Source organism: Pantherophis guttatus, chromosome 3 (genome assembly GCF_059756535.1).
Source record: "Pantherophis guttatus breed Tessera chromosome 3, ASM5975653v1, whole genome shotgun sequence".
In the NCBI taxonomy this organism is placed as follows: Eukaryota; Metazoa; Chordata; class Lepidosauria; order Squamata; family Colubridae; genus Pantherophis; species Pantherophis guttatus.
This window is the reverse complement of record NC_142065.1, coordinates 75145983-75164511: the sequence shown is the minus strand read 5'-3', so window position 1 is coordinate 75164511 and position 18529 is coordinate 75145983. Positions and strand designations below refer to the sequence as shown.

At 33.9% G+C, this 18529-nt stretch overlaps 1 protein-coding gene across 3 annotated transcripts; it reads right to left on the bottom strand.

Moving 5' to 3' along the window:
• Nucleotides 1-476: 476 nt before the first annotated feature.
• Nucleotides 477-18305, bottom strand: PTGFR (prostaglandin F receptor). Of its 3 annotated transcripts, none has more exons than XM_034437056.3 (3): nt 18121-18305; nt 13327-14162; nt 477-5172 (listed from the first exon to the last, which is right to left on the bottom strand). In XM_034437056.3, the coding sequence occupies exons 2-3, from the start codon at nt 14101-14103 to the stop codon at nt 4864-4866; spliced, it is 1086 nt and encodes a 361-aa protein (XP_034292947.2). In that variant the 5' UTR covers nt 14104-14162; nt 18121-18305; the 3' UTR covers nt 477-4863. The 3 variants fall into 3 exon arrangements, with proteins under 3 accessions (XP_034292947.2, XP_034292946.2, XP_034292945.2); XM_034437055.3 differs by having other exon boundaries at nt 18051-18302; XM_034437054.3 differs by having other exon boundaries at nt 17801-18291.
• Between the last annotated feature and the right edge of the window lie 224 nt (nt 18306-18529).

Sequence of the window (18529 nt, the reverse complement as noted above, 5' to 3'; positions counted from 1 at the left end):
CCAATTATGAGGGAACAACATGTGTGTTATATGTAGTCTATTAAGTGAAAGTGAGTAAAGAGCAAATAAATATCAAGAGTCTCTTATTACCTTTAAAACAGTTAGTGGGTAACATTTAGCCAAATTTAATGCTCTATCTGAAATCCCTCCCCCCACATGGAAAATCAGAAATTCAAGACGAGGCTAGAATCTTTTTCTCTAATATATTCATTTATAATGCAGAGGATATTATTTGTTTAAAGAGTAGAGTATCTAAAATAGCACTTATTAATATAAAATCCAACTACAGTCTGAACTCTGAAAACATTTCAGTCTGTGTCCTGGACATGCAAGTTCTTTGGATATTCTTAAAAGTTGTCCAGTTGAGTGAGGAAGGTACAGAAAAGAAATTCATATGATCAAATGTTCTACCTAAGTCTGGTGGAACGTAATAATGTTATGTTCTTTTTGTTTTACATTTCCAAGGACAAAACAGCAAATATTAAATAGCTTTATTTGCAACCAGAAAAAGTTAGCAGAGTCACCTTTAAATACTGAAACTATACAGTCACCAATAATATTCCCAGTATTTGTAATACTTCTGTGACTTTCACAGTATGACTTTTTTTTTCAGCATTTGCGATTCTCCCTTGCTATTCCAAGCACATCATAACAATAAAGGCACATTATAATAAATTTAATGAGGCACTACATCATACATTCACTCTGCATTTTATACAATTTATAAATAGAAATATACATACAGAATGAAAACAATACAGCCAGAATGAAAAAAATGCAAATTACATACATATTTATTCACTTGATACCCCTTCTTCAAGCCCACAAATTTAAATATCATTTACTCTTTTCATTTGTGAAGATTTCCAAAACATCAGTCATAGTCACTGAGACTAACTTAACTATTCAAACACCCTAGGCAGGTTTTGTCCAAAAGAATTATTATAGTGAAGGAATAAAATCCATTCTTCTGGAACCATCTCTCTCTCCCTCTTCCCAAAACTACTCCAGAAAATTGGAGAGCACCCGGAAGAGACTTGCAGGATGCATGGGCTAAGTACTATAGAGGGGAAGTACCACTGAATAAACAGAAATATTCTTATGTACCTGTAAATTGGATATAACATAGTAATGCTGTGGACTCTATCTTCAAAAGTCCAGTTTCAAACATCAGAGCAAGGCGAAAGGACTCGGTTGTAATGTATAATAATATTATATGCATAATGTAATGTAATGATGTATAATGATAGCATCAATCTGTTATAGATTAAAGGGCTTTTTAGATCAAGTCAGATTTGAGGTCCATCTAGCTCAGTATTGACTATATTAACAGTATTGAAAAAGGCCCTTTCCAGCCTTCCCTGAAGATACTACAAATTTAATACCTTCCATGTATAAGTACATGTTCCATCACTGAACTGTAATCTTGCTCTCTATATATCAAGCCTACTCTATCCAGATGATAATATTTATTCAAGAAAGCTGCAAAAAATTGGTAATGATAACAAAATGATGCGGATATCCTCCACATTGTTATATTTCTTCATTTTTCTAAATGTTAACATTTGATTACTCTATCACTGTCACACCTGCAATTTAGGAATTATCTTTCACCAGCTTTACATTTCAACGATTAAGATCTTTTTCTGGAACATAAAAATAGAGACACTTGGCAGGCTGCTTTTACATAACTGGTGGGGCAGTGGTGGGTTGCTCCCGGTTCGCACCGGTTCACAAGAACCGGTAGTAAAAAAATTTAGTAGTTCGGAGAACCGGTAATAACATTGGCTGGCCATACCCCAGCTCGGTCACCACTCGCTTACCCCGCCCACCTCATCAGAGGCTTTTTCTGTTTTACTTTTAAAAACATTTTTTTACAACCTCTTTGGCTGAAAAAGTGCTTTTAAAAGTTAAAAAAAAATCCTCTGATGATCGCGCGGCTCAGCTGGGATCTTCAGAGGCTTCTGAAAACATTTTTTCTGCAACCCCTTCTAAAATCCCTTTAAAAGCTTCTGGCGATCCCAGCAGATTTGCCTGATCGTCAGAAGCTTCTAAAAGCAACCTCTTCAGCTGAAGAGATTGTAGGGAATAAAATCCCTTTAAAAGCTTCTGGTGATCCCAGCAGATATGCCTGATTGACAGAAGCTTCTAAAAGCATTTTTTTTCTGCAACCTCTTAAGGTTGTAGAAATAATGCTTTTAAAAGTAAAAAAAAAAAAAAAGTTGGCCATGCCCACCCATTCACATTACCTCCAAAGCCACGCCCACAAAATAAGCCATGCCCACAGAACTGGTAATAAAAAAAATTAGAACCCGCCCCTGTGGTGGGGTTAATTCAGTATGGTAGGTTAGAAATTGTACAGGCCTAAATTTGGAAAACGGTTAATAAAACTTTGCATTTTCTCTTTATTTCTCTCTCATACAGTATACCTAACACATAACTCTTTTGGATGACCAGCATGTAGACATGAATAGTAATAAAATATTATACGCTACGGATAATAGCAATAATAGCACTGGCATTCTTTAGCATGCTGATTTCATTCTGTAAAATTCTACTTTAATTATCTTTGCCAGTTTTGTTTTTTAAAGAAAGCTCCAGCATAATGCAAGTGAGAAAAAATCCTGGGCACTTGATTGCCTGAGATCCTAGGAACCTTACTAAATCTAAACCATCTATCTGGAAATTGTGTAGGGACTCCTGCTTGGGCGAGAGGGTTGGACTAGATGACCTACAAGGTCCCTTCCAACTTTGTTATTCTATTCTATTCTGTAAATTTATACATACATTTTATACAAACTATGTGAAGCTATATACAAACAATGAAATGATGCTAACTTCTAACAATTTACAGCTAAGATCTATGACACAGAGAGAGAGAGCGAGCCAGAGAGCCAGAGAGAACATACATACGTTCTATTAAGAGTCTGTATTTATACATATGTAAATCAATTTAATAAGCTGTTAATTTAATAATATATTAATATGTGTAAAAGCTTCCATTTAATCTTTTGTGTATTGAAAATTCAGTTTATTGGGCATATTTAATGTCTTTTACATTTAACATGAAGTATTATGATTTAAACTAAATGTAATGCATTCTTTTATTTAGCTCAAACCAAGAATGATATATTCTCACATTAATGTTGCCTGAATCTACTGTCAATAAAACCAGCAAGTGTTTGACTTTTGTGTATCTATTAATAAGATGAGCCTGCAAATATGAAATAATATATAACAGTAAAATTAAACCTAAATTAACATTTGACATATAATACTATATATACTATACAACTTTTCTATGCATACATGTGACTTGACTGTAGTCTTAAACACTCACAATACTTTGGAAGTAATTGTATAATCATATGACTATAATTCAAAATATCAATATAGTATAGCATCCAATTGTTTAGTAACCATTAAAATTGTAGGGTGGAATTTTCAGATTACAAAATTAATTTATTGTGTTACACCAATTTATATACATTTGTTTCTGCTCAGAAAATCCAAAATGCAGGGCTATTTCATTTATAAAGTAATATTCCATCTGTTTTATAAGATTTAGATAAAATATTTGCAAAAAAACAACAACAACAGCAAAAGCTTTATACTAGCAAGTCAAGGAACATTTTCAAAATTAATGCTTTTTACATAATGTCACTGCACATCCATTGTAAAATTCAACACTACGATACTTAATTATCTAGTTTTTCATGCTTGCCCTGGTTTCATTCTGCTCCCATCTGAAGTGTTAATAAAATATTACTTCTCAAAAGTTGTGTTGTTTGGACACACTGGTCTCTAAATTCTGTCACATATGTATGCATATTGTCATCAAATCCAACAGAGCTAAACATTTTCAAGAATAATCAATTTTAATTGTGCTGTTAAGCATTTACATTTGATAACATGTTTTTAAGTTTCATTTTAACATAAACCCCAAACATTTAAATCTCTACTTCATTCAGAATTATTTCACAGCCGCTAACGTGTTATTTTTATTGAGGTTCTTTAACATTTTTATTTAATAATTTTAAGTATTATAATCATTGCCTCCCTTTTTTTATTTTAGAAATTCCGGAAATACAGGTAGTCCTCGACTTATGTCCAAGTGGAGCCCAACATTTCTGTTGTTAAGAGAGACATTTGTTAAGTGGGTTTTGCCCCACTTTACAACTTTTCTTGCCACAGGTGTTAAGTGAATCACTGCAGTTGATAACTTAGTAATCTGGTTGTTAAATGAACCTGGCTTCCCCTTTGACTTTGTCTGTCAGAAGGTTGCAAAAGGGACAGAAAAAGTCATAAATATGATCCAGTTGTCAATCATCTGAATTTTGATCACAATCATGTGGATGCTGCAAAAGTTGTAACTATGAGCCACGGTGGCGCAGTGGTTAGAATGCAGTACTGCAGGCTACTTCTGCTGACTGCCGTTTGGCGGTTCGAATCTCACCAGGCTCAAGGTTGACTCAGGCTTCCATCCTTCCGATGTGGGTAAAATGAAGATCCAGCTTGTTAGGGGCAATATGCTGACTCTGTAAACCGCTTAGAGAGGGATGGAAAGTACTGTGAAGCGGTATATAAATCTAAGTGCTGTTGCTATGAAAAATGGTCATAAATCACATTTTTCAGTGCCGTTGTAACTTGAACAGCCACTAAACAAACTGTTGTAAATCCAGAACTACCTGTATTTGGCACTAGATGTGGCTGGTTATGTCCAATAAAAAAGATTTTTTATATTCACAAGTCAAATATCCTGTAGTAGCAATTCCAGATTGAGACATATCTATAATTGGAGCCACTTCTTGGGTTTTAATGTACACAACAAACCTTTACTTTCATCATTTTCTGTGCTTCATTTTATGGTACTTTTATACTGATTTGTTGGTTTGTCAGCTTAGAACTAATTGGTGAATCTGAAATTGCTGCCACTTTTAAAGAATTTTTAATGGAACTGAGTTCCCATGTAGACAAATTAATGAGGTGTACTCCACAAAATCTTCTAGCAATCTCATACAATTTTTTAAGAACAGCTTTTCTCAAAAGAATATATACCCATGGATCCAATATTTGGTTACACGTTGCCATTCGAAGAGCAAAAATTATAGTTTCACAGGGTACTATTTTATGGGAGGTATTTCCATTTATTCCAATAATGGCCATGATTACCTACAAAATGAAATAAGTTGTATTATTCATCAGAAAAAAAAGTCAAAAATATATTACTATTTTTAACAATAATACATGTAATTTGGTTTAACAGTAAAATAGGAATTACTGAATATCTGGAACTACTTTATAGATATTTTTATAAAGCTGGTTCTGGATTTGAACCATCGTGGATTGAAAATTAATCCATTAAAAATTAAAGTTGATATCATAAGGAGTCAAAATCTCTTTTTGAAAAGAGATCATATTGCTTAGAAACTAGTAACAGATGAAGAAAAGTTAATATAGTATAGTGTTGCTTACATAGCTGAATTATGTTCCTATAATTATCTTTTGTGTTCATTTCTAATTCTGACCTTTTCAATATTATTTACTCTTAACTTCTACATTATTCTTTCTTACAATTTTTTCCATTTTGTTTATTTGAAGTTATTTGCAGATGCCATTTTCCCCAATTTGTACTTTTTTGCATCAAATCTACACAATGATAGATTATTATAAGTAAATAATTATATACTTCTGAAAGGCATAAAGGCTACCCTACTATTAAGAGTCAGGCCACTGGAAACATAGAAAATAGTTTGAAAAACTTCATAAGTAGAAATTGTATTTTACAGCTATTCCACATAATATCTGGAAATTATCATTCTGTGTGTTTATAAACACAGCTAAATACCAGTTGGCCTTTCTGGAGTTCTGGTTCTCCTTGTGTGGAGGTAGAGAAGATATTACCATCAGTAATAGCAGTCAACTTCCAACACTCTAGGTTTTTAGTACTGGGAAAGGATAAGTATTATCTTCTCTACTGCCAAAGAAATATTTTGGATTTAACTTTTATGTTAATTTATGATGTTCTAAATAGATATCACCAATATGATGTAAGCATGTATAAGAATTTAACACATGTTCTGAACATAAAAGAAGTTATTATGTGTCACTCCCACTAGGTAAACCAGAAAAGAAAATCAATTCTGCAGAATAGCTAAAACTACTTTTACTGAGATTGGTTATAATAACAAAGTCTTGCAAGTGATTGTGCTGTAGGAAGGCATCTGCCTGAGCCACTTTTTGTCATTCTTCTCAACTTAAAAAAATGTTTCAACCCAGATCAGGGCTGTCAAACTTGCGGCCCATGGACCAGATGCGTCACATGCTGGCCATCCCCACGTCCAGTTTAGTGAAGGGGGGAAAGTCGCAATATATCACGTGACGCTGCCATGACAACACAAGTTTGACACCCCTGGCCTAGATCATGGTTCCTGAATATTTCCATCAAGGTCATCTTCCTTACTCTCTATGGTTTTGGATGAAGTTTTAGAGTCCTATGATTGAAGATATCATACAGAGCCAAAAAGCCTACCACAAAGAAATTAAAATTGACGATTATATAAAATGTTTAACAATATAAATAAAATGTTCCTAAAATGCATATGTATCTATTAAAATAAATAATCTAGAGAGATAAATTTAAATTTTACTTTTAAAATTATTTGGAAATAAGTCTAGAAAATTAAAGGCATGCAAAATAAAAATTAATATAAACATGCCTGGTTGTAGTATTTAGCTCAGTAATTTGTATTTTGCATGATGGTAAACAGCTATGATGATCAGTATTTACATAGAGATAGCAAAGTTACCCCACAGGAGGTACTTTCACATAATCCAAATAACTGACCCTCCATAGGATCTAAAAGAAGGACTCTCCCATTGAATTATAATAAACAGAATTGTAAGGAAGAATAGTTATCTTGCTCCCAATTGCACTACATTTAACTAAAAAGATTACTATTTTTCCTCATAATAAATTATCTATAAAATCAGCGGTCTTAATTCAGACAACTGCTAAAAGACTCAAGCAGTATTACAACATCTCTACAGATACCAAAGTTTGAAAAGGCATAGAAAAACAAATAAATTTTTCCAAAGGATCCTCAAGATGAAAGAAGTTTCCAACCTCAAACTGATATGGTAAAGAATAACAATGGACACATGGTATCAATTTCAAAGAAGATCAAATGAAACAAAGCAAAAAGAGTATACTGAAATATTGTACAATAGAGATGTCAACATCTAAGCCACTTTAGCAAAGAATTCTGAAGTTCTATATCCCACTATAGAACACATTGATTCATCCAAAGAGGATGCAATTAAGTCATATATCACAGGCTATATCTGATATCCAAAGCAACAAGAACAAGTGACAGGAAAATTTTAGCTATATAGTCTTAAAACATTAAAATCTAGGCATCTGAATTCATGGGTGTATCCTGGAACACACCCAGACTGAGATCCCCTCAGTATGGCTGCAAGTTTCATCATTTTCATGGCTATGTGTAGAATACCTGCTGGTGGCATTGATCCTACAACTACTCAATGAGGGACCACCCAAAATAGGACTAGCAGCTAGCACTTAATCCTTTTTCCTATCCTTCTTTTTCTTGACACTTTTGCTTTTTGTGGAGCCAACTAGTTATTGTTTGACCGGAAAGAATAGAGGGCAGAAGTCAATGTGCAAAAGCATCTTGCTTTTTAGAAGGGAAACATAGAAATAGGAGGAAGAATAAGGCAGAAGTTCTTGCCAATTGGAAGTCATCCCACCACTGCATAGCACTGCAGATAATCAAAGAGTTGCTGATAAGGGGATACATTATCATTTCTTAATTTCATCATGTTTTATGCTGTTGATTTGGGAGAGAGATTAGAAGTGATAGGCTCTTCTTTTGAGTTTTATTGCGCCATTGATTTTGAACCATACTCTTAAAAACATTGCACTGTATTAATATTAATAGGTCTGTTATGGTGAGACAGAGTAACATTTTTAAAGGAAACTGTTGTGGGATTGTAAATTATATACAATTGTATAATTGTAAATTATATACAATTGTATAATTATAAATTATACAATGAAAATTATAGTGAATATAATTCCCTGTAATTTGCCTATTTAAAAAATAACTATATCCATAACAACAACAATAATAACTATTAAGGGCATAAGCAAATCAGTGATTTTCATTATTTTCATTAAAAATGGTTGGCCAAATTATCTTTATATGCATAGGATGTGCATTCTTATATAAAATTTACAATGCAATTGTAATTATACAATACAATTTACAATCTCTGCTAGTATTTGTACAAATCGAAGCAATTCACAACTCATATAAATACCCAGAATCCAGTGTTCACAAATGGCTCAACATCTCTATACCAGTGGCCCCCAACCTTTGGGGCACCAGGAACCAATTCCATGAAGAAAGGTTTTTTCCGTGGACCGGAGAGACCATGGTTTTGCGTGCTGCCTGCATCCTGTAGATGGGGCTTTCCATGTTTGTATGGACCGGTTTCTGGCATGCCATGGACCAGTGCTGGTCCACGGACTGGGATCAGGGACTCCTGCTCTATACCATCCAAATGTGAAAAAAAAAGATTTTACATCTAAGAAGATGATAACATGCAATTAATGAATGGAAATAATTATTCCCCACTACCCTTTGGGTACTGGCGATAAATCACTGATAATATGAATAAGGCTTTGCTCTAAGCAACAAACACTTTAAATCCACAGATTTCATAAGCAAATACTCAGCCATGTTCTCCCAAAACATTTTTGTTTTTTTGTTTTTTTGACATTCAAAAGAGAGAGAGTTAGTTTCAGGTCCACCAAAGATTAAAAATTATATAGTTTCACTAAGTCCACCAAAGTAATTTGCCTGTAAGACATTTTAGAAAACTGCTCACATAAACTTATTAACTTAACTATGATCGAAGTGTGAGGCAAAATGAAAAATGGCAGAAATAATTACTGCTAGTTCATAGGAAGGAAATTATTACTAGTTACATGATACCAGATGAGCCTGAAAGGTACAAAAAGCCCGAAACGAATTCAGAAGCAATATTTATGCATTAGCAAAAATTATTAAAGAATTATCTACTTATTAGAGAATGTGTTCCATACATGATTAAAGAAAGTATTTGGTCGTATTCAGTATTTAAAATATTAAATTCAGTATTTAAAATCTTCTAATGGAATTGATAATCAAGAGACTTTCTTTTTCTACCAAGATGTGAAGCAAACAAAGTGTGAAAAAGTAATAAGGGTATGTCAATGATAGTTATCTTTAAAAATATTAAGAAGAAAGTGTCAGATCCTGTGGAGTATTGACAGGAAAAAACCTCTTCCTAAAAGAGTTCACTTTTCTTTTGAAAGCACCTAATGAGGTTCTTTCGGGAAATATTAAACTGAAACAGGCAGCTGAAGAAATAAGAATAGTGGTGACTACTTTTAAGACTTTTTTTTAATATCAAATTAATATTTTTTCCTTTCCTTTTTTCTTAATTTTACAGAAGAGCTGCATTGAAGATGTTTCTTCAAATACTTTCTTTTTTTCCCACAGATACACAGAGACTTTCGCATTATCTCTTCCTGTCTGAATGAAATGTGATTCTCTATAAGTGCTCTTGAGTTACTGCAAGTAACAAAGTAAGAAAACATCTAATGGGAAAGATATTTTTTCTACTGATTATATTTTCTATTCAAGTTTTTAAAGGAATAGAAATTTTCAATAAAGGCTTCAGTTGCCTAAAGAATAACTTGGAAAAATGTAACTAACTGTAAAGCAAAGTTAGTTTAATATATTTGTGGGATAGGGAAAAAAAGAAATGTAAAATGAAGAATGAAATAATGCTATTGGAGAGAAAAAAACAGGATTATTTTTAAAATAATATCAGAAAAATATAATGAAATCTTAAATATGAAAGCAGACTATGCTTTATGAAATCCATAAAAAAAACATCAGGATAACAAGTTGTAAATCAAGTATTCTAAGTATTGAGAAATCAGATAAGTCCATCTACAAATAGAACTCATGTCGTTTTCCTCCAATTACAGGATAATTATGTTCAGTACTTTTTCCCATATAAAGTATTCTACTTTCTATTAAGTGGGCTAGGCCTTTTGAATTTAAGAGGTCCAATGCATTATGGTACTGCTGTACTTGCAAACTGCTATTGGATTATGACCAAATGTATCTACATATAGAAATACTTAATAATCTGTTCATGATAAAAGAATTATAGAGCGGGATTGCTCATAACTAGGTAACAGAAAAGGATCCTGAATCAGTTACTGTAATAATGTAATCAGGATTAAAATTTGATTTTTAAACCTAGCATGGAATTACCGGTACTCAATTATTTTTTCAGTTAGTCATTTCAAGCTAAAAGTGTATCAGTGGGTATTAATACCTTATTATGTAAAACAACTTTACTTATTGTGATTGATCCAGCTGGAACATGCTTAATTTTCATATGCCTGATGCTACATGTAGATTAACCCTTGAATGCATATCTCTGCATTATACAATATTAACTGATTTCCAAAGAAAACTGTTTTTATAAAGCAGCTATAATTTATTAGATAGGTAATTCTATTATAAGTGAAACTTCTATTATAATTGTGACTTTTGCATTTCTGTCATTATGACCTAGGCTGAACTCTCATTAGCCTCAGTAAGAATGATTAAAGTACTGTAGTGTGATGATTTAAGAAGTTTAAAATTATCATGAAATACTGAACAATGAAATATTTTATGCTCTCTTTAATCAAACATCTTGTGTATTTCCATTTATGCTGCATAGGATTGCTGTTTCCATACAGTTAATTCATATCATAATAATGTTGTGTGGATAGACTTGTAAAAAGTTTAACAGGACATTCTTTCCACTTGGTGCTATCAGGCAAATTCTTCTAAGTACAAACTTATTGCTTCTTTTTATCACTCTTTTTTTGCTGAACATTCTTTAAAGACACTGTTTATGATGTACCCTCATCCACACTGATGATAAAAATAAATTACTGCTGACTTAGGAGGTTTTTATTATTATCCAGTCCTCATTGATTCAGTAGTATTGAATTTCTAATGCACCTTATGGCTTAATATTTAAACACCGAATGTCGATCTATAGTGCATTATTCTCCAAAAATGTAAACAGTGCTAGATTATTTTTATTTTAATTAAAACAAACAAGGAGGTGCAATTTAAGATAATAACTTCCTACAATACCAATTCCCTAATGATTCCAAAGTACCAGATGTTTTTCCATAACTAATGTAACTAACATTACGTAAGTAACATTAAAGTAAGTAAGTAACATTAAGTAACATTAAACTCTATGCCTAATTTGTCTCAAGTACCTATCCGAAATGTCTTAAAATATTCCATATCATATTTATTCAGGAAGAGCATGTGATTCTTCTTGGAATAAATAAAAGAAAACCCTTTAGCTGATGAAACTATAGTTTATAGTCAGAAAACACTATAGTGTTAAACAGTAAAAGAGAATGAGAATCATTTATACATTTGAATTAAAATTAATTTTTTTCACATATTTCATGGAATTTGAAAATAGTCATTATGTTTACTATTTATTTATTTATTATTTATTTATTTATTTACCACCCATCTCCGTTGGTGTAAAGTGCTACTAAATTACAGCCCTTCCATATTTAAGAAAATAATGGCCATTCAAATATTAGGCCAATCCATGGTTAGGGGCCCACTGCATGAATTGATTCCAAGCATACAAAGTTAACAAACTATGATTTTAAATGTGCTTCCTGTGCATTTTTGCTATTGCAGTTTTTAGGCTTTTATCATTCTGTAACCAAGTACAAAAAAGCAACAAATTTACAATAAAAACAGTGGGCTTCAAACCTAAGAAAACAGTTTCTTTGGTTTAAAGCTCATGCAGTCATGATTTCCCTTACCCATGATTTGTTGAATAAACCTTATATGCTTCTTAGATCGTGCTAAGACAGATCCAAATAAAATAGATTCTGATTAGCACAAGCTATTTTAAACATAGTTTGCTGTGATATTTGAATCAAGCTAACAAAATGCCTTCTTCACAGAAGACTAGACTGAATGTCTGCCTCATATTTTACAATTTGTTACCTATAAATAACAAATAACAGAATAACAAAGTTGGAAGGAATCTTGGAGGTCTACTACTCCAACCTTCTGCTTGAGCAAGAGACCCTATATCCGTGATGGCGAACCTATGGCACACGTGCCAGAGGTGGCATGCAGAGCCCTCTCTCTGGGCACTCACACCGTTGCCAGCTGCTCTTCTGGTTTCCAGTGCATGTGAAGACTAAACCCAAAGACCCAAAGACCCAAAGGCCGGTGCACACATGTGCACCGGCCACCTGGTCTTCGGGTTTCCAGAGCCCCAGCACGCATGTGCATATGCATGTTCCAGTTTGGGCACTCAGTACCAAAAAGATTTGCTCTATATCATTCTGGACAAATGGCTGTCCAAACTCTTCTTAAAAACCTCCAGTGATGATGCACCCACAACTTCTGAAGACAACCTGTTTTACTGACTAAAACAGGAAATTTCTTCTTAGTTCTAGCTTGGTTCTCTCTTTGTAAATTTCCATCTTTAACCTCTTGTCTTGCCCTCAGTTGCTTTGGAGAATAGATTGCCCCCCGTCTTCTTTATGACTGCCACTCAAATACTGGTAGACTGATATCATGTCACCTAGTCTTTCTCTTCATTACACTAGCAACACCCAGTTCTTGCAACCATTCACTCTAGTCCTCTAATCATCTTATTTAAATATTGGGGAAGAAGCCATGTAGTAAACACTTTAGTGGTAAGTACAAACTTAAGGTATGGGTGGATTTACATTCAAAATACAAAGTAGCCACTTGTATTTTGGTTTTGCTTTGATAGGGAAAAAAAACTTTACAACTGTTTCAAGAAATATTGCTGTAGATCTTTGAAGGGGCACATTATTTCATTACATCTTCAAATGGAACAGCCCTTCAAAGCAAAGCTGTGATGCAATTCACTGTTTGCATCCACTGCTTTGGTAAATATTCAACATTTTTATATAATACTCTTTCCTGTGATACTGTAAGTCCCATTATCTAAGGAATTGGTTTTCAAGATAAAAAAGAAAAACAAAAGAAACCATAACTTCCATTAAACCATCCTGTGAAAGCTTGACATATTAGTCAGCTTCCACCCTCATCTAGAAAATGTCTGTATCATTATATTCCACCCAAGATCTTAAGATATTATCCTAGAACAAGATAAGCTATCTATAACATGAGAATGGAAGTGGTTGAGTGGTTAAGATCTTACCAGGAAAGGAGTCCAGCAAATGCAAGAGACAAACATTATACCCAAGAGCTGAATGATCATTTCAAAATGATGAGATCTGCCCTGTCTATGTTGACTCTTAAATTTGACTCTTAAAAGTGTAATTCCTGTCACAGCATTGCACAAAAGTGAAATAACAAGGGCCAGCAAACCCAAACATGAAAAAAGTAAGAGGTAAAATCTATCTTCCCAATCTTGAATTTTCTCTGTTTGATAGAAGCACCAGGTTTTTGATGCTTGAATTGTATACTTCTTTGATGTCAGTATTGGCAGCAAAGCTATGAAAATAGCAAAAAGACACACCATAGTCAATATCATTTTTACATGGTTAAAAGTCATTTTTGTTGAATGAAATATTGGTTTTGTCACTCCAATGCAGCGTTCCACAGCCATCACACTGCCCAGAAAAAGAGGATAAAGTCCAAAGAACACCATGCAGTTACCAAAAAAATTGCAAAATATCTTTTCTGATGGATCAAATTTTTTCCATTTTTTTTCATTTGCATATACGAATACTGCAATAGTTCCAACGATGAGATGGCCCAACATGTCTGTGATAACCAAGCTACTAGCAAAAAACAAAAACAATGCTTTTGATTTCTGCCTAAACCTCTTAAATGCCTTCATGAGAATTACTATTGCAAGGCTATTGGATAAAATCCCAACAGTCATGAAGATGGCAGAAAATAATACATTGAAGCGTTTTTCTCCACCACAAGTAGAAATTCCAGACAAGGATGATGATTGTGAACCATTCATTGTTAGAAAGAGAATTTCAACATTCAAAACATCTTAGTGGCCAGGAAATCATCAGGCATCTGTAATACAGTAAAAGAAACTGTTTAAATACAATAAATAATATTATACATTTAATCTTACTCACTTCTGATACAAAGACAGGCATAATGTAGATGAATATGCAGAAACACCAGTGTAGAGAATACAATTAACAAAATATAAAAATGATAATATAATAGAACAATTAAGTTAGTACAAAGCAGGAAAAAAAGTAAAAAGGGGAATGTTTAAAATTTGAAAAATTTAAATGTTAGTATAAACACTAATGGGATATTAAATTATCAATATTCAAGAACATTTGTTCCAAAATACATATCCATTATCTGATACAGCTTTCCTTTTTAAATTATATAATTAAGAGTGTATTATATAGCTTCATGCACTGTTGTAGTAATTTTTTTATGTTGTGGAATTTGATTGTCTAGGGGGGGTTTCAGTCTTTTCCACTTTACCTTTGCTATAATCTCATCAATCAATTTTCACTCACATACATCATTGGCAATAACACAGGAGATAGAGATAGATGGTAGGTAGGTAGGTAGGTAGGTAGGTAGGTAGGTAGGTAGATAGATAGATAGATAGATAGATAGATAGATAGATAGATAGATGGATTGATGATAGACACATACATACATACATACATACATGCATGCATACATACATACACACACACACACAAAAGATAGCACTTCCACTGCCCAAGTTTAAGAGTTAATCAAGTAAAACAGAGTAAAGCGTGAACAGACTCTTCCTCAGCCCTTCCAGAGAATGCTCTGGAAAGTAACACATTTTCTTCTATTGAAGTCTGCAGCACTCGGACAACCAATAGATGATATAAACTTGCCCTTCCTGACTAATGGATGTGCACAGAAGTGTCTCAGATAATTAGCATTCAGCTGCTGGCAATGAACTGAATATATTGCTTTACTCTCAGTTTGGCCTATTCTTCCCGAACAGTAGAATAAAGTAGCATTTTCTAGGCCCAGCAGCCTGGTGCATATCTCCAGATTTCATTGGTCCATTATTTTCCTCAAAATGTCACACATGTAACAGGAAGAAACTAGAAGTAGTAGAAGACTAAATAACCATTGATTAAACTGACTGATCAATTTGTTTCACAAATAGATGTAAACCAGTCTCTTACGTTAATTATAATATTTCTTGTCCTGGAAATAAGTATAACTTAGAACTTGAGGTAAAGACGAAATGCCTGTAGGAGTCTACAGTCTATATTTAGGTATGTGCAAAGGAAGAGTTATGATATTTAACTGCACTTGGGAGAGCAACAGAAAAATGGGTAAAGCAACTTCGATGCCTGCTATTTTTCTTTAAGTAAGGATAGTCGACATATTACGCAGCCTCCAGATGCTACTATTCACTATCTGACATACTATTCCTTCATCAGTGCAATATTACAGCTAGATTTTATCATATTTAATATATAGATAGTAAATTACCATATTTAATATATAGATATTATTTTTCTATTATACTATATGACATATACATTTGCCACAATGTTCACGTACTCCTTACTAATGTTCTAATCCATGGCATCAGGAAAACACACTGAGAATACAGAACAAAACACAATAGATCAAACTAAAATCTCAGCTTATTTCAGGTAATTGAAGAAATACTGAATAATATAGTTTTTTCAAAACTCTAAATTATAGGAGAAATGAACATCATACTCTACATTTGTAGGAATTTGGAATTCTGTTCAGTGGATTTTATTCAGTATGCAAAACACTCTACCATGTGAATCTGAAACTAACTGAAATATTTTTATAGAAAAAATACGAATTTAAATATAAACAGGGGGGGAATCACACACGAGCATTTTTCCCCCATTTAAATGCTTACATTGATTTTTCTTTTACTGTCATTCTTTGTACCAAATAGCATTTAATGACCAAACAAAGTCTCTCTATGTGTTGACCGGGTCAGTTCACTCAACCAGTCCTTCATTTATCAGCTCATATACATTATACATTATTTGATTCTCCCCTTTATTTATTTCTTAGAAAACAAAGTTATATAGCCTTATGCTAGTAAAAGCTCAGCATAAAAACAAGGTGATCTTACTAAACTTTGTAAAATTTAGCCATGCCAAATATTTCAAAAATCAACAGTTGCAGTTTTAAAATAAAGACTATTCAACGGAGGAAGAATTCTATACAAATATACTTGAAATAAAAAATAATATTTTGGCATTATACCAGACATGGTGATATAAATCTGAGCACCGATATATTATAGTCTACGTTGCCTGACAAATAAATATTCCTTTAACTAATACTAAGCCAGTAGGGGATAATGTAAACAGATGATAAGTATATTACTTAAATAGAGGAAAAGCAACATATATAAGTATGCATTTTCATAAGTAATTCCATTTGCTTCTGTTTGAATATAGCACTTTAAAAAATTAAAAGTACTCTGCATAAATGGCCAATTTTAAATGTAAATTCAATTTTTAATATGAATTCAAATTAGGTATGCGACCTAATTAAAATGTCAGATATTTTCTTAGCAAATTTTAAACTACTACAAAAACTAATGCACAGAACAGCATGTTTAAGCAGACTATTTAAGTTGCCAAGCTTCTTTGGGGTAAAATGACCACAATTATCCATAGATGTAAGACTATGGCATTCTCCTGAACAGACTTGCTTCATATAGTTCAGTGTACTGCAGCAACTAGTCTAAGTCCCAGAGAGAACACTTATTTGGATGGCAAAAATACGTAATATGAAGTGAACAATAAGTATAATGTAAAATGGACAGAAGAATTTAACATGAATAAAAGAACTGCATGAATAAAATTGGAACCAATTCTGAGCTGCTGGAGTAGGTAAAAATGAAAATCACTGTTGGGAATATATCAGTGAGGTACTTTTGAAGTGACAGTGATCTTCAAAAGTAAACATTGCCAAAGGGTGAAAGATTTCAGGATTCATTAGTCTGCTCTGCAGTCTAATGAAGCTCTATACAGTCCTTAAGAATCAACACCAATTTGATAGCATATAATAATCGATCAATCAGCTACTACTGTAGAAGTCTATTTAAAAAAAAAATCTTTTAAAATTTAAAAAAAAATAGAAATGTGACATGAGAAAGATAGGAGCTATTGAGGGAACAGCAATCAGCTAGTCTAGCAAGCTAAGTGGTGGAATCAAAATGAAAAAAAAAAATCTAGGAAAAAAAGAAACAGGTCTGCAAAAGAAAACCAGAAAGGAAAGTAGGAGGCAACTGAAGAATAAGTAAGGGTGAACTCTGAGGAATAAAGTAAGACTTTGGATGGTAAGACGTTTGGATGGAGACAGGAGGAAAATTAGATTCTGTTCTATAAGAGAATTAATATTGTTCTGTAATCCTCTCACTGGAACACTTGCTAGGAAAAGAATCCTATTGAACTTAATGGAATTTGCTTCACAGAATTTGCTTTCTGTGAAGCAAATTCAATGGGATTCTTTTCCTAGCCAGCGGAATTGGATTACAGTCTTGATTCAGCCAATTTGATTTGAAGCTACCTAGCCTAATATTGGATCCTCTTATACCCTCAAGCGTCTGACCAGATAGGGCAGCCTTGTCTCTTTAGTCACCCAAGCATCCAAGTCTGAAGAAGGTAAGAACAAAATAATAACACACTTACAGGCGGGATTCAAAGAGCCAGCGGGAGGCTAAAATCAGACGAGCGCTTTCCAGCGCCCTGATTTAACAGTAACGCAGCCACGTTTGATATTGTACCGTCACAGCCACGGCTAGATGATCTTACGAAGCCTTGGACGGGCTAAACTGGAGAGTCTGCAAGAGCTACTCAGAAGCGCAGTTATTCCCAAATCTTCCCCCACAACAAGCACGCGACGAAGGCGTCCGCTTTCTTCTCCGAAGCCGAAGCTCACCTTTCCTTTTCTCCCTGAAAGTTTTTGGGACTGCGAAGCTTGGAGGACAAAGCGTGGGAGCTCTTTTTACCTCAGGCTCTGGGGTCCCGCCAGCGGTCGCGCTCCTGCCTCGCTCTCCGGGCATCGCCGTCACCCACCAGATCGCTAAGGCGGCGACTCCTTCCCACGCTTCCCGCTCATCCAACTAATAAAGACGGAGGGAGGCTGCAGCTCCGCAGGCTCAGACCGCCGGGCTCGCCCACGCTCCCGCCCCTTTCAGCTGGCAAAAAAAAAAAAAAAACCCGTCACACGTGCTACCGGCTGGCTCTTTTCCCTGACTTCGGACTCTTTTAACAACCCACTGCAACTTTCCCGTGGGGAAGATGGTAGCCCTTTCCAAGAAAACCTCCGCCCTTCTTTGGCTCTGCCAAAGAACCAAGCCCTACACCTGCAAGAGGGAAGGAAAGAGACTTTTTTATTTTTATTTTTTATAGAGACTT

Bases quoted from the DNA above. Each gene is read 5' to 3' on its own strand.
- PTGFR (XM_034437056.3), bottom strand. From the start codon at position 14,103: ATGAATGGTTCACAATCATCATCCTTGTCTGGAATTTCTACTTGTGGT. The intron at 5,173-13,326 runs GTAAGATCTTAA...TTCATTTTGTAG, and splicing joins TTTGCTGGACTCCTTTCCTG to GTAATCATGGCCATTATTGG.